This window comes from Canis lupus, chromosome 8 (genome assembly GCF_048164855.1).
Source record: "Canis lupus baileyi chromosome 8, mCanLup2.hap1, whole genome shotgun sequence".
Taxonomy (NCBI): Eukaryota; Metazoa; Chordata; class Mammalia; order Carnivora; family Canidae; genus Canis; species Canis lupus.
Genome location: NC_132845.1, coordinates 54,269,158 through 54,289,618, shown reverse-complemented (window position 1 = coordinate 54,289,618; position 20,461 = coordinate 54,269,158). Strand labels below are relative to the sequence as shown.

At 42.8% G+C, this 20,461-nt stretch overlaps 1 protein-coding gene across 7 annotated transcripts in view; it reads right to left on the bottom strand.

Moving 5' to 3' along the window:
- Window positions 1-9,062: 9,062 nt before the first annotated feature.
- Window positions 9,063-20,461, bottom strand: part of EEF2K (eukaryotic elongation factor 2 kinase) — a 65,315-nt gene continuing 53,916 nt past the window's right edge. For 6 of the 7 annotated variants that reach the window (XM_072836129.1, XM_072836133.1, XM_072836130.1 and 3 more), the window contains exons 16-18: window positions 18,264-18,388; window positions 13,779-13,957; window positions 9,063-12,523 (exon numbers count right to left, since the gene is read on the bottom strand). In XM_072836129.1, coding sequence (XP_072692230.1) covers window positions 12,414-12,523; window positions 13,779-13,957; window positions 18,264-18,388 — 414 coding nt within the window. In that variant the 3' untranslated portion in view covers window positions 9,063-12,413. Of the gene's footprint in view, window positions 12,524-13,778; window positions 13,958-15,583; window positions 15,631-18,263; window positions 18,389-20,461 lie in introns of all 7 variants that reach the window. The other variant, XR_012035582.1, reaches the window with a different exon arrangement.

The window sequence follows — 20,461 nt, the reverse complement described above, 5'->3', positions numbered from 1 at the left end:
AGTAACTCGCCCCCGGGGCTCGGGAGGCCAAACCCGGGAGCTCGCCTGAGCAGCTTTCTCTGGAAAGTTAGGTGTTTTAATTTTTAGGTACTCAAATAATAAATGAAGGATTACAAAAATATTAAAACGTTGCAGATAAGGCCCAAATATGCACTTTTACCTTTGACCCCAAGTCCCATCCACAGAGGTGACCATTATTATCAGCTTAGTGTCTGTCTTTCTGGGTTTTTTACTGTGAATTTATGTGGCTGTCTTCATACGGATACACAGATACTCAGAGAAAAATGGATATTTTGTTTTTATTGTGTATGGGTTTTTACATAAATATTATACCATTATTCTTGATCTGCAACTGTTTTGTTTTTTGTTTCACCCAAATATACTTTTAAAATATCAATCCATGTTGATGGAAATAGATATTTAAAAATACAGAAGATTGAACACCAATAAAAAATAAATTTATTATAAAAAATTTTTAAAATAAAAATAAATAAATAAAATAAAAACATAAAGATACAGAAGAAAACAATAAAAAATAAATAAAAATAAAAATACAGAAGAAGTACAAAGAAAAAATAATCACCCACATTCCCACCATCTAATATGGTAACATTTCACTTCCAATTCTTTTCCTATGTACATTCTTTTTTCTTAAAAGCTACTCAGGAAACGATATGAATATGCTGTCCTTTTAAAAATCCATTTAAAAATATACTAGATCATTAAAAAAAATTTTTTTAAATAAAAATGTCTTAGACCATTATAAATTAAAGATAAAACCTCCTTCCCAAACATCCTCCCTCAGCTATGACTATTATAATTTGATGTGTATTCAATCAGTTTCTTATACTTTCATATCTATAATATTTATACCTATAGATACAGATATTTCTGTGTGTACATATATATATATACATATATTCTCATGAACAATATATAGAATGATCTTCCGTATGTTTTCCATGTTCATAAATATTACGGTACCAAGATCATTCTGAATCATGTTCTTCTACTCCAACATTATGAAGTCTAACCAACACACAATGTGAATGTAAGTTGTTTATAATGTTATATTTAAGTTTCTGGTTAATATCCAGTTGGCACACACCCTAACATTTGGGCATTCCATATTTCTCTTCATCTTTAATTCCTCCTAAACTCAGTTTTTTTCCCCCAACTACCTTTTTAACATAAATACTGATATGCGAAGATTTCATTGCACAGGGAGAGTTTATTGCTTTTAAAAGAATTTTTTAAAAATATAGAAGCAGCCATCTATTGAGGACACAGGCTATCTATTGTGGGGGATTCAAAGCTAAATGGGGAATAGTCCTTAAGATCAATAGAAGCATTAATCTAGTCGCAGTGTTTTAGTACTAGGAGGGACTTTGTGAGTTTGTGCTGGGTTTTCCAAAAGGAAATTTCCCCACAGTGAAGGAAAATTGCTAGAGTATCTGCCTAATCTCACTTTTCTAAGAATTGCCCGACCAGCCCAGAGAGCGGATCCCTGGCAATCACCTTTTGTGCCCTGCCCTGCCCTTGCCACACCATGGCCAGTGGGCTCTCTGGTAGATACAGGACTCAAGTCAGACCAATCAGATTCTTTTTTGAGAATGTAAACTGAGACATGGTGATTTCCTGATTTATTAATTTAATTAGATTTGACACAGAGTGTTAAGTGTTAGTGACTAAGACTGACTGGAACAAGGGATGTAGGGAGATTTGAGGTGGCCCTATTTTGTGAAATAGATTGGAGAAGTAGAGAAAGCCAGTACATGGGGGAGAAAAAATGATACGATGAGAAGAGTGGAGTCGTAGAGAAATCCTCAGGGGTTTTCCAGCTCCCAGCAGCAGATCCTTCCTAGGACCCAGTGGGATTCACAGTCTCAGAGACATCCTTTTATCATTGCAATGAATGCCCCCTTTCTGCTAAAGCTAGTGCTACCTGGTAGCTGCCTATTGTAAGAAATAAACCCCCGTTGTATGGTAGGGGCTCAAATAAAGCTAGAGATATTTCTGACAGAACATTTTGGAGCAATTCAGGTCTGTCCCTGGAGTTTCTTGCACTCTTGCAGCCCCATTACACAACTGTCTGTAACAATCAGGTGTGAAACTAATAAGCAGGAGACCCAGAATATTTCATCAGAACTCCCGGACTCTCAGGGTCCCAGCAGCTTTAAGGAGTGGGGGGTGGAGGGAAGGGCTGAAATCCTGACTCTCCTTTGGTGTACCTCCTTCTGTGCCTCTGGTTAATGGGGCACAGGTGGAAGGGGGGAAGCACCACAGACCAAACACCACCCATCTGTACCCTGACCCCAGTCTAGGGACTGTCAGGTGAAGGCTGACTGTCTCTGTATCCTAACTCAGCTTCAGGCAGTGGGGATCCACGTGGGGACTCAGTCCTCGATCTCCTCTATTCTTCACTCCCTTGCTCCTATAAAAGAAAAGTTATCCCAAATCTGGATGGAGACCAAACTTTTCTCCACAAATCTCTTTCTGGAAAGAAATGAACATTCCTGATAAAATGCTTAAGCTTCTTCTTATGAAATTTAATAGCATTGAGATTTGTACTGTGAAGCTAGTTTTCTACCCACCCTGTTGACAATCATCTATCAGGAGCGTAGTGAACTTTCACAGAATATTCTTTTCTGCTTAATTTAATCATTCTTTCCTATAGACTGGATCTACCAGAATAAAGGCCAAAACAGTGTTTACTTTGTGCAGGGCGGGGTAGGGTGGGTGAAGGATATATTGTCTGGGAAGGCCCAACGGAGCTTTCTGGGGTGCCGAAAATGTTCGAAAGTTCACCAAGTTGTACACTAAAAATTGTGCAATTTCCTCTATATAGGTTGTACTGTATTAAAAAGTAAACTTTTTGAAATCTCTTCCTCCTAAATATGAATCTTTGAATTAGCCTCCCAGAGGATCCACGCCTACAGCAAGATTATAAACAATTTTGAGATAGGCTTGCAACAAAACCATACGAAAAGTTTAACACTCGCCTCTAAAACTTCAGGGCCCTTTTTCCTCTTCTTCCCCAAAGGGAATACTCTGGATGAGAACCTGTTGTTTTTGCCTTCCCAGAATCCTTTCCCCCATTTTCTGGTTCCAATACGGATATTTTCCTTTGGGAAACACTACTGCCTGTGGTCTATGAGGGACAATCAATCAAACTGCTAAGGGGGTAGGCCAATCAGAGGCTTTAGCCTTGGGAATCTGAATCTGAATCTGAATCCAGTAGCCATCAATAGCAGGAGGGCAGTAAACTGAACTTCCAGACCATCTGTTACTTTCTGCTTCTTAGATCTACATACTTGACCTAACACCATTCTTTCTGAGGCTTGATTCTTTCAATTTTACCTTCCATTCTGTAAGCTGCATACACCGCCCCCCCCCCCCCCCCCCGCAAAATGGCTTCTTTGCTAAAGTTACCCAGCATTGAGTTACCCACAACCAAGGCAGCCACAGGATCATGTAGGCTTCCCCAAAAGGAACTTGGTTCTTGCAGGAGACACATTGGCATTGTATGCAGAGCATATACCCTTAGGATGATGCCCTGAGCCCCCTTTTTTTAAACAGATGCTTAATTGGAAATAAAACTGGGGTATAGGAGTGAAGTAGGGCTCTCCCTGGTAAAACAGGACATATGGTCACTTATACCTTGACTACTCGAAGATCCACAGGCCTGAGTGAGATGTCCCGTGTTGAGCCACATCCAGCAGCAGGCCCTGCTGCTGGTGGAACTCTTCCTCTATTCCTCTAAAACTCTTTCAGTTTTGCAAACATGCTCCCTGGTGTCCTGGAAAGGTACTGGTGGGAAATAACACAACAGCCTCAGTTGGCATTTTTTATGTTGGAACGATGATGATATCTGCTCTTAGAAGCTTCTTTCTTGACGACTGAAAGCATTCTTGGCAAATGCTTTTGCCATGGAACCCCATGAAGCTTCCTTTTTCTCATCTGTGAAATGATTACAATACTACTGTCGTTGGTCACCAGGTTAGAGATAACTGTATGTGCCCAGCCCAATGTCTGACACACCATATATCGTGGTTGAGACTTGTGTTTCACATTTCACTATCTCTACAATTGGCCTGTATCTTGTGATCAATGGCAGGCAGTTTACTTCACTGATTTTTTTTTTTTTTTTTTACTTACTGATTCATAAAATAATGGTACATCTTAAGATTGATGGTGTCTTAGATTCAGTAAAGCAGTAGATGCTCACTACATTAATTACTATCATGAATTTTTAACTTAGCAACTTTAGTATTTTTAACTTAGTGGCTATTTTAAATTCTTTTTTTTAAAGACTGAGAACGAGAGAGAGAGGGAGAGAGAGAGAGAGAAAGCACAAAAGGAGAGAGAGAAGCAGACTCCCCCCTGAGCAGAGAGCCCAGTGTGATATGGGGCTGGATCCCAGGACCCTGAGATCCTGACCTGAGCCAAAGGCAGACACTCAACCAACTGAGCCACCCAGGTGTCCCTAAATTCTTACTTTAAGTTGATAATTTTATCAAAGCTGTACATGCATGTATCAGGGCCATAAGTCTTGTTATCAAAATCAGCAGTATGCCTGCCCCTTCTGCCCCAGGCAACCATTTTCAACTTTCATCTGATTCTTCTGATATTTATCACCATATGTGTAAACAACACGCATATATATATTCATATATTTTCAGTTTTAGACATTCTTAATTGGCTTCCTACTAAGGAAGGTAAGAATTGAACTCTAGCCATTCCTACTTCCACCATTGAAAACACTCCCTGACCTCAGTCCTCCAAATATTCATATTGTGTTTTCATTGGTGTGGTAAGTAGTAAATGGCACTCACTAAGCCCGAGCTTAGCTATACATTCAGCTATTATTTTTCCTTTTCTGGAAAATGTTTAAATAATCACCTTAGAAAAAAATGTATCGAGTTTCTATGAATCCATACCTAACTTAACTTCAGATTTTCCATCCTTGCCACACGACATATAAGGTATTCTACTGCTTTAGTTTCTAAAAGACATTTCTCCCATAGCCCCTTATCAGGCCATAAACTTTTTTTTTAATGTGAACTCTACCCCAATAAAGGGCTCAAATTCAGGACCCCAAGTCAAGAGTTGCATGCTCCACCAACTGAACCAACCAGGCACCCCCACAGGACTGTAAACTCTAAGTTCAGGGCAAGGCCACCATGCTGGATCTTCCTACACTCTTGGAGATCTGATATCACCTCAGTCTGGTGCTGGATCCCATGCATTTCTTGTTAATCCCACACACACTACCCTTTCTTCTTTCTTCTTCTTCTTCCTCTTCCTCCTCCTCTCCTCCTCCTCCTCCTCCTTCTTCTTTTCTTCTTCTTCTTCTTCTTCTTCTTCTTCTTCTTCTTCTTCTTCTTCTTCTTTTCTTCTTCTTCTTCTTCTTCTTCTTCTTCTTCTTCTTCTTTTCTTCTTTTCTTCTTCTTCTTCTTCTTCTTCTTCTTCTTCTTCTTCTTCTTCTTCTTCTTCTTCTTTTCTTCAAGATTTTTATTTATTTAAGTTAGAGTGAGAGAGAGAGAGAAAGCACGCACCCGGGCAGGGGTAGGGGATGGAGGAGCAGAGGGATAGAGAGAAGTAGGCTCTCTTCTAAGCAGGGAGCTTCATGGGGTGCTCCATCCCAGGACCCCAGGAACATGACCTGAGCCAAAGGCAGACGCTAACTGACTGAGCCACCCAGGCGCCCCTAGCCATTGTTTGATAGAGCAAATCTTCCAGTGTCTTCTGGAGAAAGAATACATGAAAGATTATTTTTTTGAGAATTTATAGGTATGAAAATGTCTTTATTCTTATACTTGATGAATATTTTGGGCATATGAGTGTTATGTTAAAAGCATTTTCCTCAGAATTTAGAAGGCATCATCTTCCAACTTCCAATGTTACTGTTGAGATTATGTTTGATGTTATTCTGATTCTCGATCTTTTGTATAAAACTGGTTCTTTCCCTCTGGAAGCTTCCAGGATCCTTTGTTCTCGTTGTTCTGAAATTACATGAAGATGAATCTTGGCACAGGTCTACTTTTATTCATTGTGTTAGGTAGTGCGGCCTGTTATTCTGGGAAACATACATCCTTCAGTTCTGAGAAATACTCTTGAATTTTTTTAAAAAGATTCTCTCCCCTCTAACTGCCTCAAACTCGTAAGTTAGGCTCTTAGACTTAAAAAAAAAAAAAAAAACTATTTTGTCTTAATTAAGACTATTACACTGGTTTTTCCCCAATAAATACTACTTAATATTAAGAACTCCAACTCTCAAGAATTTAGTTTATAATTGGGAAAACTAAAAATATGTATTAAGTCAGAAAGAAATGTGTAGGAAGAAAAACAAGTAGCTGTTTCAAATGGCTCATAAAAGGAAAATACCAAACCCTGTCCTAACCAGGGTTCCTTTTGGTGATCTGAAATACTTGTAAGTATGTCAAGGTAGAAGGAAAGAAACCAAATCTTTCTGGAACCCTCACTGTATTACAGTAAAAATATTTGCTTACTGATAAATTATTTGTATACTGGTAGGACTGAGTTCACTTCTTTAAATTTTAATGAACACATGGCAAATATAGTCTAGTAAAAATGACACTATATCTACATGCAAGTTCAATTTCTATTCAAAGCCTGTATGAAAATCTTATCTATGAAATTAAGATCTTAGAACTCCGATTCCAAATATTAAATGGCCAAGGGAAAGATCATTAAAAAAACACACATACAGGGGCAGCTGGCTGGCTCAGTTGGAAGAGTGGAAGAGCAGGTAACTATTGGTCTTGGGGTTGTGAATTCAAGCCTTGTGTTAGATATATAGAGATTATGCAAAGGTAAAATCTTTAAACAACAAAACCACCCCAAAACAACAACAAAAAACACACATATATAATCTTGGGATGTTCTTAGCTAATTTCTTCACAAAAGTGGTAGTGATTTTAAGTGTTCCATTGTAGAACAGTGTACAGCTGTTTGCCGGTTCCTCTGACTTCTAGAATTTTCTTTCACATTTTTCATCTTTTTTTTTTTTTTTTTTGGTTGATTATGTGGGAAAAAAAGGCAGGAGGAAATATAGATAAAATTAAATGCCCTTATAACCTGCAGCCTATTGATAAATACTTGAGGAAGGTAGAGCATATATAATGTTCATCCTGGAAGCTCCCAACTGTCAATGTTCACACCTTGCTAGAGGGAAAAACCATCTTGATTTGACATAGCAAGGCTTCCAATATCCTGAGTCATCTTTAGCATATGAAAATCCTTTTGAAACTTATCTTTACTTCCCCCAACCCCAAAGTATATAATCCGGTTGCTTCTCACAATTCTGGGGCCACAGCAGCTCTGTCCCTGAGGCTTTAATAAAATCACCTTTTCTTGCACCAAAGACATCTCAAGGATCCTTTCTTGGCAGTGGGCTTGGGACCCCAACAGCAGTACCCCAAAAATTGATGTTGTTGTTCCACTTCCTGGGAGATCTCTTCCATTATTTTCCAACCCTGTAATTTAATTTACTCATTTCTGTAAGAACATACTCAATTTACAAGAGCTCTTTTGTTGTGTGCATTTTTAGAACTGCATCTGTTCTTTTGTGGGTGCAAATTTTTTTAAAGGATTCTTATTTTTAAGTCATCTCTACACTCAATACAGGGCTTGTACCCACAGCCCTGGGATGAAGCATCACTCTCTCCACTGACTGAGCCAGCCAAGCGCCCCTGCAATATCTTACCTGAGGAAATTAAGGATAGTTTTTTGTCTAAGGTTTCCTTCTTCCTGCATTTTGTTTCCTCCAAGATGGTTTCTTCTGTTCGTTTGTTCTGGTGTTTTTTGTATGAAATGGTTATGGATGCTTACATAGGGACATGGGGATCTTTGGCTGGCTATTCAAGAATGAGGCTTTAAAGGGTTTAAAGATTTTATTTGAGAGACAGAGTGAACAAGAGAGAGCACACATGAGCAGGGGCAGAGAGAAGTAGACTTTCCCACTGAGCTGGGAGCCCAATGCAGTGCTTGATCCCAGGACCCTGGGACCATGACCTGAGCCAAAGGCAGACCCTCAATCAGTTGAGCCACCCAGACACCCCTTAGCCCTCTTTTCTGTAGAGTAGTTGGACTCTCTACTGTGCTTGGCCTCCCAGGGTTCTTGAGGGTGATGGACAGGTTGCTGGCTGGCTACACAGGGGAGGTGAGCTAGTGTAGCTGTCCAATACTTTTAAGTCGTCTTCAATTGACCTTGTATTTTTCACCCATTTCATTTTCCCTTCCAGAGGTTCCTGGTGCCAATGCCTCAGTCCTTGCAGGGGGAGGGGGGGGGCTTTCAGTGCTAATTCAATTATAATCCCTCTGCTTTCCAGCCTCATGGGCTTACACCATTAAGAAAATCTCCTTTCTGTCATTTTGGTGGGGACTCAGGAGGAAATGGACCAAAGTATGTGACTTCAATGTACTAGGCTTAAGTTCAAATTTCTTGAAGTTAAAAAAAGCATTAATCTGAAACCAAATGCTCATACCAGCAACCACGATTTTCTTAAGTTCTGGATCACAAAGCATCTTTAACATGCATTATCTTTTTTGAGGCTGATGACAACTCTGAAATGTAAAGATTTTTTAAAATTTTTTATTTATTCACGATAGACATAGAGAGAGAGAGAGAGAGGCAGAGACACAGGCGGAGGGGGAGAAGCAGGCTCCATGCAGGGAGCCCAACGCGGGACTTGATCCCAGAACTCCAGGATCACGCCCCCTGCCAAAGGCAGGCGCTAAACTTCTGAGCCACCCAGGGATCCCCTTTTTTAATAAGACTTATTTATTTATTTATTTATGATAGACAGAGAGAGAGACAGGAGGGAGAAGCAGGCTCCATGCCGGGAGCCCAACGTGGGACTCGATCCCGGGACTCCAGGACCACGCCCTGGGCCAAAGGCAGGCGCTAAACCGCTGAGCCACCCAGGGATCCCCTGAAATGTAAGGATTATTCTGTTTTATGGATGAGAAAAATCAGGAAAAAAAGAAGTTCACATACTTGAAAGCAACGGACAATGTAGGGCCAAATCTAGACAAAATTTTTTTAAAAACTAGAATTTATTAAAAATATTAAAAATCAGGAGACCTTGCATTAACAAATCCAATTTCAGCAGCTCTTGAAAGACTGGAAAATGGGGTGACACTGTGCCCACACACTTCCCATGGTGACAATCACTTGGAGCTGAATCCCACCTGCTCTTTTCAGATGAACCCTGGGCCCTCCAGACAGCTACTTCATCCAGGCAGCCACTTTGTCCCTTATTACTAGGAGTCATTTGTATTTGAGACCGGAAAGAAAGAAACCACTTTATTTGAAAAGACGATATGGAACTTGGTACATATGCAAAAATAAATTTATAACACAGGCCATTCCTCTGGGCCCCACCCAAGATCCACCTCATTTTGGTTAAATGGTTACCTTGAGACAAGAAACAGGAGTAAAAGGCATAAATCCATGCAGAGAAAATGCATATTGTCCCCTTTCCCCCACATAAGCTGCATATACCTTTGTAAACGTGTTGATTTGTAAATCATGTCCAGTACTGCAGACAAATGTGTTGGGATGAAAGGAAGTCACTAAGATAGCAACCAGGGTGATTTACCTGGCTTGGTTCCCCAAGTTTGCATTTGATGATGAATTCCCACAGTGCCCCAGGGGAGGGGATGGGAAGGGATATTCAGATGCACTGGGGTTGGGGATGGTTTTTCCCTCCTTACATCCAAAAAGTCTGCTTTAAAAAAAAGAAACAAAACCTATAGCAAAACTGAAAGGGACATTATACTCTAGATTAATTTTAACTTTTATTCCCAGGATCCTCTAAATAACAGCAGCTTTCAAATCTTAGCTGCAGCTAGCTGCTAACCAGCAGGGTCACAGCGAGAGTCTTATCTTTCAAAACCTTGGTTTCTCCATCTATGATGGAAGATATGGGACTATATCCCAGACTCTGCTGATCTTCTGGACCTTCACCTGCCCCTTGCACTTGAAGATGGTCTCTGATGTCTTCCCAATTAGGCTGGAATGTCCTGGGGTTCTCTGTCTTTTGCATGCCCAGAATCTGAAACAAAAAAGATGCCCTAACCACCTTTAGCAGACACAAAACTAGGTTTCGAAGGTGGGGTAAGTTCTCCTACTGGCTCAAGATCTTGGTATTTTGCAGATCATTGTACTCTCACTGCTCCTCAATAAGCATTTGCTTAGCTATCTATCCAGGCCATCCCAGCCTCCTGGAAGAGAAGCTAGCTGAGTTAAGGCCATAGAGGTGGGTGGATGGAACTGGAGGAGTGACACTGAAAGCCAATTCAGACAAGTCATTAACTGGTTGAAAGAAATCAGAGCCATGGATTAGGTGCTGACTAGGGTTGGTTCTCCATTTGCTCACACATTTATTGAGTGACTACTTTGCCAAAGCACTGTGTTTTTGAGCACTGAAAGCTGAAAAACTGAGATAGCTTTTGCCTTCAGAGTAACCCTTTGTCAAGGATTAGAGTGGGAGTCAGCAAACTACTGCCTGGGCAGGCTATTTTTGTAAATAAAGTTTCATTGGAATTTCAGCCAAGCTCATTCATTTAGGTACTGTTCCTGGGTGTTTCTTCACTATAACACCAGGGCTGAGTCGTTACAACAGAGACCATATGGACCTACAAAGCCTACAATATTTACTATCAGGCCCTTTACCAGAGGTAAGAGATAAGTCACAAGCAAGCTGCTTCTCATGTACATTTACCATATGCAATTTAACTATATGCACTGGTTTAAAACACACAAACAAAAAACCTAATGCAAGCCAACTTCTTGATTGAGTACAAATGAAAACAGGGTGATTAGTCCCAACTCATAAATGAAGCCAGTTGTGGTGAACCCACACAAAAATGAGGGATACTGTAATTTACAGGTGGTTTAAAGGATATTTTTCAAGGGTAATTCTGAGTATGTTTGATTTTTTTTCCCCTAGGGCACAGTCTGCAGTTCCAAACACAATGCATACACAGGTTCACTGACTCCTCAATGAGCATTTGCTTAGCTATCTATCCAGGCCATCCACAGCACTTAACAGTAATGTGTTGAAAGAGCTGTTTTAATAGACAGATAAGAACGGTCTGTATGTCACATTCTGCTTTTTTATGTTTTCATTTTTAAACACAGAAAGAGAGGCTGCTTTGGCACTTGGGCTCCATCAAAGCAGTGTGTTTGCTTTGACACACCAGCTGAGTCATATTAAGTCTTATTCCTTTTAAAGGGAAAGCTCATTAAGTACAGAGAGACGCAGCCTGGCCCTGGGGAAACTACTGGAATTAATGAGTGTTTAGAGTTCTTGCCCTCTCATCCTCAAACATCTTGGATAAATCTCAAGGGGCTGCTGCTGAACTCTTACTGCTGCAATTTACAAGAAAATCAGCCCAACTTCAAACAGAAAATGGCAAGGACAGGGGCTGGGGAACAGAGCCTACATACCAACGTGAGATGCTAAGAAAACACAGAGAAACACCGTACAAAGACACTTCAGTTACACGGTGGATGCTGCCGCTGAGATGCAGACTATGTCTGCTTGGAGGAAAGGCTCCAATTCCAAATTGCTGTTCTTACATATAAAAGGTTGAGGCGCACCCAATTCCACACTAGCTGATGGATAAGTTAGAGGTAGTAAACATGTGCATACAAAAATCAAACCTGTTTTATAAAACCCACTGTAGAAGTCATGCTACAAAACGGAATTTGGCTGTATTCCAGAAAATCAGTTGCACTCGGGAAGGAAATTAAACTAAAAGATTAGCAAAGGGTCAGTGGGCGGGCCTTTGCCACCAGCAGAAGGGGGCCGGGTACCGTGCAATCTCATATCCACAGAACAATGCCATGCATGCTTCCAAATGCTCTGAGAATTAAGGCTTGGCACTCAGTCATGAAAACACACACCCCATGGAAAGTTGATGTGCAGCTCTACCTTCCCCATCACAACTCAGGATACAAATTCTGTGGACCTGAGATTTCATTTCAGTACAGCCTGAAACAGCCGGTGAGCAAAGCCCTAATTTTTTATCCATGGTGGTAATGCATTTTCTTAGATCACATGACCAACCCCCCCCCCCCAAAAAACCAAAACAACAACAACAAAAAAAAAACCCTTAAAACCATATGTTGGTTCATTAGGCTGCTTTTTCAATTCCTGCTCCCCAAGATGCTGCCCCAAAGGACAACTAAGTGTCTCCACTCGTAGAAAAGACATTTTCAAGAGTCAAAAAACAAAATACAAAAGTTAATTTACAGCACACTAAAAATACTTGCCCTTCCTCGCCAAAAAAACCCCAGATAAGTCAATAAGTCTTCTCCCTCCCCCGCCCCGTCTTAGCCCTCTTGCGCGGGGCTGGCCGGCAGTGATTTCCCGGGCAAGCTACTCCTCCATCTGCGCCCAGGCCTCCTCCGCCTTCTGGTAGTACTGGTTGGCCAGCCGGCCCTTCATGGCTTCCATCGCCGCTTCGGCTGCCTGCGTGTACAAGTCGCCTGAAGAAGAGCAAAACGGGGCACCAAGAGGTGAATCACCTGTCGTTTTTGCCAGCGCCCCTTCCCCGACCCCTCCCTGGGAACAGCACCCTGAGATTTCTTTAAGGAGCCAAACGACTCCTTATCCCCTCAACCTCCCTGGAACCCGGGTGGACACGTGGTTCCAGCCTGGCCAATCAGAGCACTCCCTCCATTCCCACCAGGCCCGGAGGAATCACACAGAGCCAATCAGACAACCAGACTGCGGCGCAGCCAATCAGAGTAAGCCATCTCAATGAGCTCAGTGATTGGTTTAGGAGGTGGGTGGGTGATTGCATTTGAGCCAATGAGAATCAGGCAGGGGATTTTTATAAGACCCAATTGTGGGACTGCGTGAAAAAGTGGAAGAAATAAACTAGAAGAAATAAAGATTATTAACAGCCTCATGTCAGCTCTGGAGGGGTTTTGCTTCCAAGAAAATCTGTGCAAGGTATACAAAAACACTTGGTTTTCAGAGTTTTTTGGATTTAGAAATTTTAAATAAGGGACTATAGAATTCCACTATTATTTGCTTAGTTTGTTTTTTTTTAATACCACCTTAAAAAACTTAAATTTAGGCTCATCCTATGAAATCAGGAGTTCAGTATGTTTATTATGTAATAGAAAAAATATACAGATCAGGCATATCAACTAATGAATTGATAAACAAAATGGGGGCGCACCTGGGGGCTAAAAGCCACTGAACCATACATACACTTAAAAATGGTGAATTTGGGGCAGCCCAGGTGGCTCAGAGGTTTAGCACTGCCTTCAGCCCAGGGCGTGATCCTGGAGTCCCAGGATGGAGTCCCACATTGGGCTCCCTGCAGGGAGCCTGCTTCTCCCTCTGCCTAGGTCTTTGCCTCTCTCTCTGTGTGTGTGTCTCTCATGAATAAATAAATATTTAAAAATAAATAAATAAATAAAAATAAAAATGGTGAATTTTATGAAAATGTCAGTTCAATTTTTAAAACTGCAAAACTACCAAACTCCTAATATGTAACTATTGAAATAAGAATGTTCATCTGTATACCAGCTCCATAAAGCCCCCACCTGAACCAGCATCACATGGGCATCCTGGAGGCATACAGGGCCAGTAGGAATCCTTCTTCTCTCCAATGAAAGAAGAGACTCAGCCCTGCATTTTGCTATAATTTCCACTGAGACATGAATTATGTCCCTTCCAGCCCAGCCCTGCTCCCCATCCCCTACCAGGGGCAGGTCTGCCAGACCTTACCTGATCTCTGTGGGTCCTTCGCTAGCCCACAGCCACCGATGAACAGCATCTCAGCCTCCCGGGCCAGCAGCATGTACCGAGGCTCATCTTGCATCCCATCATACTCGCCGCCCTCATCACAGTCTGTCATCTCCAGGGCAGTGTTGTACCAGTGCAGAGCCTCTGGCCAGTCCTGGGACCTTCCAGGAGATAGAGATAGAGAGATAAAGTTAGAGGTTACCATGGCAACAGACAGGAGGGAGGAGGCCCATCAGCAGGAGGGGCAAGTCAGGGATCCCAGTGGGGCCACCACCTATGATTCACGACCCACAGTACCCAATGCTATATCTACGGGGTGTCATTCACATTGCAGATTTAGATATTAAGACAGCAGTCAAGTAGCTTTCCTTAGCAAGATTGGTGTATTACACAATTTTCCAACAGATGATGTAGAGTATCTTAAGGAAGAGGGCAATATTCCTAGTTTGTATAAAATCACACTGTGGGCTAGCATTTGCAGTGGTTAGGACACCAGCCAATCTGCCCTATGACTCAAGTAGGAGAAAAGGTGGGTGGGGGACCCTCTGCCAAGGCCTCCAGAACCATCCAAGCTAACAGTAACCACTCAGCCCCATCCTATGCCCTCCCAGTGCTAGCCAACTCTGGCTTTCCTCCAGCACAACACAGGGCTCCCCCCTGAAGAGTGGGTTTCTCTCTCTTCAGAGAGAGTGGCTCCACCCCTCAGCTCTCAACTCTTTTTCCCTACTATAGCACATAGAAGGCCAAGCCACCAAGGGCATACACAGGTTCCAATCAAATCTGAACAATGTGAAATACAGAGCAAACAGGGCAGCGGGCTCTTTTTCTTAGATTGTACTAAGCATGTGAGTAACTATTTATAGCACATCAGGAAAGAGCAAAGAGAGATGCAGATAAGAAAGTCTATAGGTCTCGTGAAATGTTCCAGGAGCAAACAGCTCCAGTGACTTGCTGGCCTCTCCTCTGAGGTCCTACCTGACCTGGATCTACCGCTGCCTTGGCTCCCATTAACCCATTAAAGCTCCCTCCATGCCAGACTGGCTGGGCCCCTTTCTCTTCCCTGAACATGCCTGACCCTGTCTGCTCCTTGGCCCTTGCACCTGCTGCTCCCTCCACTTGGAGCATTCATTCTTTGTCTTTCCATACCTGATTCTACATCCCCCCAACCTCAGCTCATATGTCACCTCGTCAGAGGCACACCCTACTTCCTACAATTAACTCAATCTCTAACTCTTCTGTTTCCTTATTCACTTGGGTATCATGGTTTCCCCTGGCTAGAACATAAGCTCCAAGAAGGCAGGAACTTTGTGTTATCCAGTGTTGCATTTCCAGGGCCTGGCAAATAGATTAGCCTCTCTAAATGTCTGCTGAATGTATAAATGTAAACAAGTGGCTGGCTGGGATGGGGTTCAGGAGATAACATTGATTCCATTTTATTTCATACAAAGGGCAACTCATTTGAAAATTACCAGTGACATATCCAACAAACTAGGATTTTAATAGTGGACTGGGAGCCACTAAATGATGTGATCTCACTCTTTTCAGCTTTGACCCTCCCCAGTCTAAAAGGGCAAAGGAGAATTGCCCCAAAAACATTATACAGGAAAGAGGAGAAAGGGCCTAATCTCTCCCTGCCCACCCCCACCCGACTCTACACCCAGTGGTCAGGGTGCCCACCCTGCCTCGTAATTTCCAATGACTGTTCCTTCCCTGTATCAAAGGGTCACTTCTGAGAAGGTTGAAACCACATAAATGCAAATTTGGGCCTACATGGGGCCCTGCCTTACCCAGAGCTGGCCCTTAATTAACGCTCCCTGAATGGAAGAGGCTGGAACTGCTTGGAATGAGGAAGAAGAATAAGAAAATGACTATAGCAGAAGCTATAAAAGAAAATTGTGATAGATTTAACTACATGAATATTAAAAACCAGCTGTCCCAAACCCAGTAACAATGGTCATCCAGAGGTACATGTGCCACCCTCCACCCCCCATTGATGATACCCATCTCTGAAAAACATTTTTTTAAAAAAGAGAAGCCTATGGGGGTGCCTGGGTGGTTCAGTCCATTAAGCGTCTGCCTTCTGTTCAGGTCATGATCCAAGGATCTTGGGATCGAGCCCTGCATAGGGCTCCCTGATCAGCGGGGAACCCACTTCTCCCTCTCCCTTTGCCACTCCTCCCACTTGTGCTCTCTGGCTCTGTCAAAAAAAATTTTTAAATCTTTAAAAAAAAAAAAAAAAGAGAGAGAGAGAGACAGAAGCCTATGCCTAAGAGTTGACAGCCTTAATACTAAAAAATTCTTTTTTTTTAATACTAAAAAAATTCTTAAAAACAACCCCCCCCCATCATCTTGAATAAAAAGCAAACAAAGGCATGAAGAGAAAACACACAGAGCAAAGACTTCTTAAGGACCTCAGAAACAAATACTCAACGCCCACCTCCAGGCCTCCCACCCAAGCCCTGCTTCCCCACTGCAATCAATGGGCGCCGGACATGTCGGCATTTGACCTGACATAAGCAAGTCATGTCTTTTTTGTTCACCGCCTCTCCATGCCAGTATAGCTCTGAGTCCACGGAGAAGCAGGCCAGTACACAGCGGACTGGAGGAGAGGGGAGAGGGCCCCAGATTTGGCCCTGTCACTTACTAGCTATCTCACCATGGGCAAGTCCCTTCGCTTCTCAGAACTAGTTGAGTCACCCATACAATGAGGCTAAAATATACTTGCTCTATGTCAGAGAGAAGTGTCGGTTCATTCATTCAACCACTAACCCAGGCCCTGCAATAAGTGCTGGGATTCAAGAGATGCAGGACACCTGATTCTTGCTCTCAGTGAAATAAAATCACACATATATAGATGTGGTCCAAATAGAAGAGGAATTATTGTTACATAGTAGAATTTGATAAATTCTTGGACTGCATATGTAATACAGGCAGGATGTCACATAACAAGACATTTTAGACACTGAGAGCTGGGTATGACCCAGCCACAGTCCTGACTTTCCTTAAACCCAGGGAGGGGAGATAAGACCTTGACCCAAAGAGGAGGGAAGTTCCAGGCTGTTCCAACCTTGTAGGTATAGACAATGAAAGTGCCCACCCTGCTTCCATCCAGAAAGCCAGGGCCCCAGAGGATAGCAGGGGTATTTGAGATCCAGGGGGAGCCACAGGGCTGAGCAATGGGTCCCATGACCAGTTCAATTCCCCCAAATGATCTCTACTGTTGGGACCACTGGGACTTCCCACTGGCTAAGCCTAGGAGATGAGGTGAAGCTGGGCTACCCTCTCTTCCTCCCACTACAGAAACTAGTCCTGGCATCTCAGCCTGAGGGACAGCTGGAAAAGTGCTGGCATTTGCAGAGCCATAGTCTCCAGGAGACTCAGACTCACCCTGGAAACTCATACCAAGACTGAACCACTCCTTGAGCTTGCTTCCTTCCCTCCTCCCTCTCAGAAGTGAAAAATAATATAAATAAAAGTAGAGGGGCACCTGGGTGACTCAGTGGGTTAAGCAACCAACTCTTGATTTCTGCTCAGGTCATGATCTCAGGGTTGTGAGATTGAGCCCTGCAGGCTCTGTGCTCAGTGGGGACACAGATCCTCTCTCTTCCTCCCCCCTGGTCCCTCCTCCTACACTCTCTGTCTCTTAAAAATAAATAAATACATACATACATACATAAAAAGTATTCTTTGGGGCGCCTGGGTGGCTCAGTTGGTTAAGCATCTGCCTTTGGCTCAGGTCATGATCCCAAGGTCCTGGGATCGAGCCCCGCATCAGGCTCCCTCCTCAGTAGGGATTCTGCTTCTCCCTCTTCCCCCCCCCCACTCATGTTCTCTCTAATAAATTAATAAAATCTTTTAAGATATTTTTAAAAATAAAAGCGTTCTTTAAAAAAATAAATGAAGGGGATCCCTGGGTGGCTCAGTGGTTTAGCACCTGCCTTTGGCCTGGAGTCCCGGGATCGAGTCCCGCGTTGGGCTCCCAGCATGAAGCCTGTTTCTCCCTCTGCCTGTGTCTCTGCCTCTCTCTCTCTCTCTATCATGAATAAATAAATAAAATCTTTAAAATAAATAAATAAATAAATAAAAATAAAATAAAATAAAAAATAAATGAAAATAATCACCCTTAAACCTTTTATCTAGGGATAAACACTCTGGATCGAAAGCAAATCTTTTCACATAATGGCCAAGATGTCTGTCATTTATCTCACGCTGTATCTCCCAACACCGTGAGAATTATAGGCATCATCTCAATTAACCCTTACACAACCACCCTGGGATACAGGTTCTTTAATTATTCCTACTTCACACAATGAAGAGACTGACTTCAGGGAGGTGAAGTTAACTTGTCCCCAGTAGGTGGGTCTAGGGGAGCTGAGCCCAGAACCCGGGTCTGTGCTGATACTGATGGGAGGTCCCCACCTGCAGCCCAAGATCCCACCAGCAATCCCTGAGTGACAGCCACAGTACCTGTCTGGGCTGAGATTCTGGCCGGTGTCAAAAGCCCGAGCCACCAGGATCATGGACTGTCTGTCGCCAGCTTCAGCTGCCTTCAGTAAGTATTCGAATCCTTTGGTCTTATTCTCTTCTGTCTCCTGTCAGTACAAACCAAAGAGGGGGAGAGAGACCGAGATGAGGCAGGGAGGAATGCAAGCTCAGCCCACTCTGGCTCACTGTACTCCATCTGCTCCGATTCTTCCAGAGAGCTACATCATTTCTTGCCTCCAGTGGGGCTCCCTGCTTCAAGGGGGTGGTGCTTGAGTGGCTCAGTCAGTTAAGCATCTGCCTTTGGCTCAGGTCATGGTCGTTGGGGTCCCAGGATTGAGCCCCATGTCAGGGTTTCTGCTCAGCAGAGGAATCTGCTTCTCCCTCTCCCTCTGCCCCTGCTTGTGTGCTCTCTCTCTCTCGCTCACTCTCTCTCAAATAAATAAATAAAATCTTTTAAAAAGTAAAAGTTTTTATTTATTGTTTAAAGTTTTTAACAGCTTTATTGAGATGTAATTCACATACCATATAATTTATCCATTTAAAGCACATAATTCAGTGGTTTTAGTATATTCACAGAATGTGCAACTATCACCATTATCAATTTCAGAATATTTTCATCAGACCAAGAAGAAACCAAAAGATCATACCGTCCCACTATCATTTCCCAAATGCCCCTATCCCACCCAGCTCTAAGTAACCACTGGCCTAGAAATTGCTCTATTCTGGACACTTTATATAAATGCAATCATACATTATGTGGCCTACAGTGACTCGTTTCTTTAACTTAGCATAAAAGGTGGCAGCCCCAGTGGCGCAGTGGTTTAGTGCCGCCTGCAGCCCAGGGTGTGATCCTGGAGACCCAGGGTCAAGTCCCACATCAGCCTCCTTGCGTGGAGCCTGCTTTTCCCTCTGCCTGTGTCTGCCTCTCTCTCTCTCTCTCTGTGTATCTCTCATGAATAAATGAATAATATCTTTAAAAAAAAACTTAGCATAAAGGTTTTATTTTATCAGTGCCTTGTTCTTTTTCTGGCCAAATAACATTCCATTGTATGAATACACCACATTTTATTTATCAGTTGGTGGATCGTATCCACCTTTTGGCTATTATGAATAATGCTGCTATGAATATCTGTTACAAGTTTTCATGTGATGTGTGTTTTTATTCTCTTGGGTAGATACCTAGGAGTGCAATTGCTGGATCACATGTATCACTATGCTTAGCCTTTGGAGGAGTAGTCCAACTGTTTCCCACTGTGGCCACACCATTTTACATTCCCACCAACACTGCACATTCCTACCTGCTTCCATTCTGCTCTTTCAAGATCCTCCAATAGCAGCAGCCACAGAGATGCCTTTAAAGACCAAGTCAGGTCACAGTACTCTCTCAAAAGCTGCTCCATGGCTTCTTATCTCACTCAGAGAAATCCCAAACCCTCATATCAGCCCACAAGGCCCTTCTCAACCTTCGGGCTTCGAGAAGCGTGGCAGGAACCACCAGTTGTCCTCAAATCCATCCTCCTCTGCCACATTTTTGCCGGCACTTGGCTGACCACCTGAAGACCACATTTCTTAGCCTCCCCTGCAGCTAGAACCTGTGTCCTAATACAAGAGGCCTATCCAGCTACTTTCAGTTACATTCCCTGTCATATTTTTTCCCCAGCATATTAGAATAATGCCTGGCACAGGAAGTGCTCAATAGAGGCTATTTTTAATTCTGTTGTAAGATTCTTATTTGTTAATTACAGTCTGTTACTATGTCCTTTTCCACCTGAAAAGTCTGGTCCTTGAGAGCAGGAACTTAGGACAGAGCCAAGTGTAGGAGAGTCTCAAAAAGCATGTGCTGAGTGAATAAATGTCTTAGCAACAAAACAACAACAAAAGTTCCAAAGGAAGCGGCATTGAACGGGATGTCTAGGTGGCTCGGTCGGTTAAGCATCTGCCTTCAGCTCTAGTCATTATCTCAGGGTCCTAGGATTGAGCCCCACATTAGGCTCCCTTCTCCTTATACCTGCCACCCCCTCTGCTTGTGCTTTCTTTCTCTCTGACAAATAAATAAAATCTTTTTAAAAAACAAGGGTGGCATTGTAGAAAATGGGTGATGGGCTTTCTAGAGCACACAGCGGCTTCTCCGGGCACACCACCGTTTTACTTGCTAAGCCAGAAGCCTGCTGGGACACAGC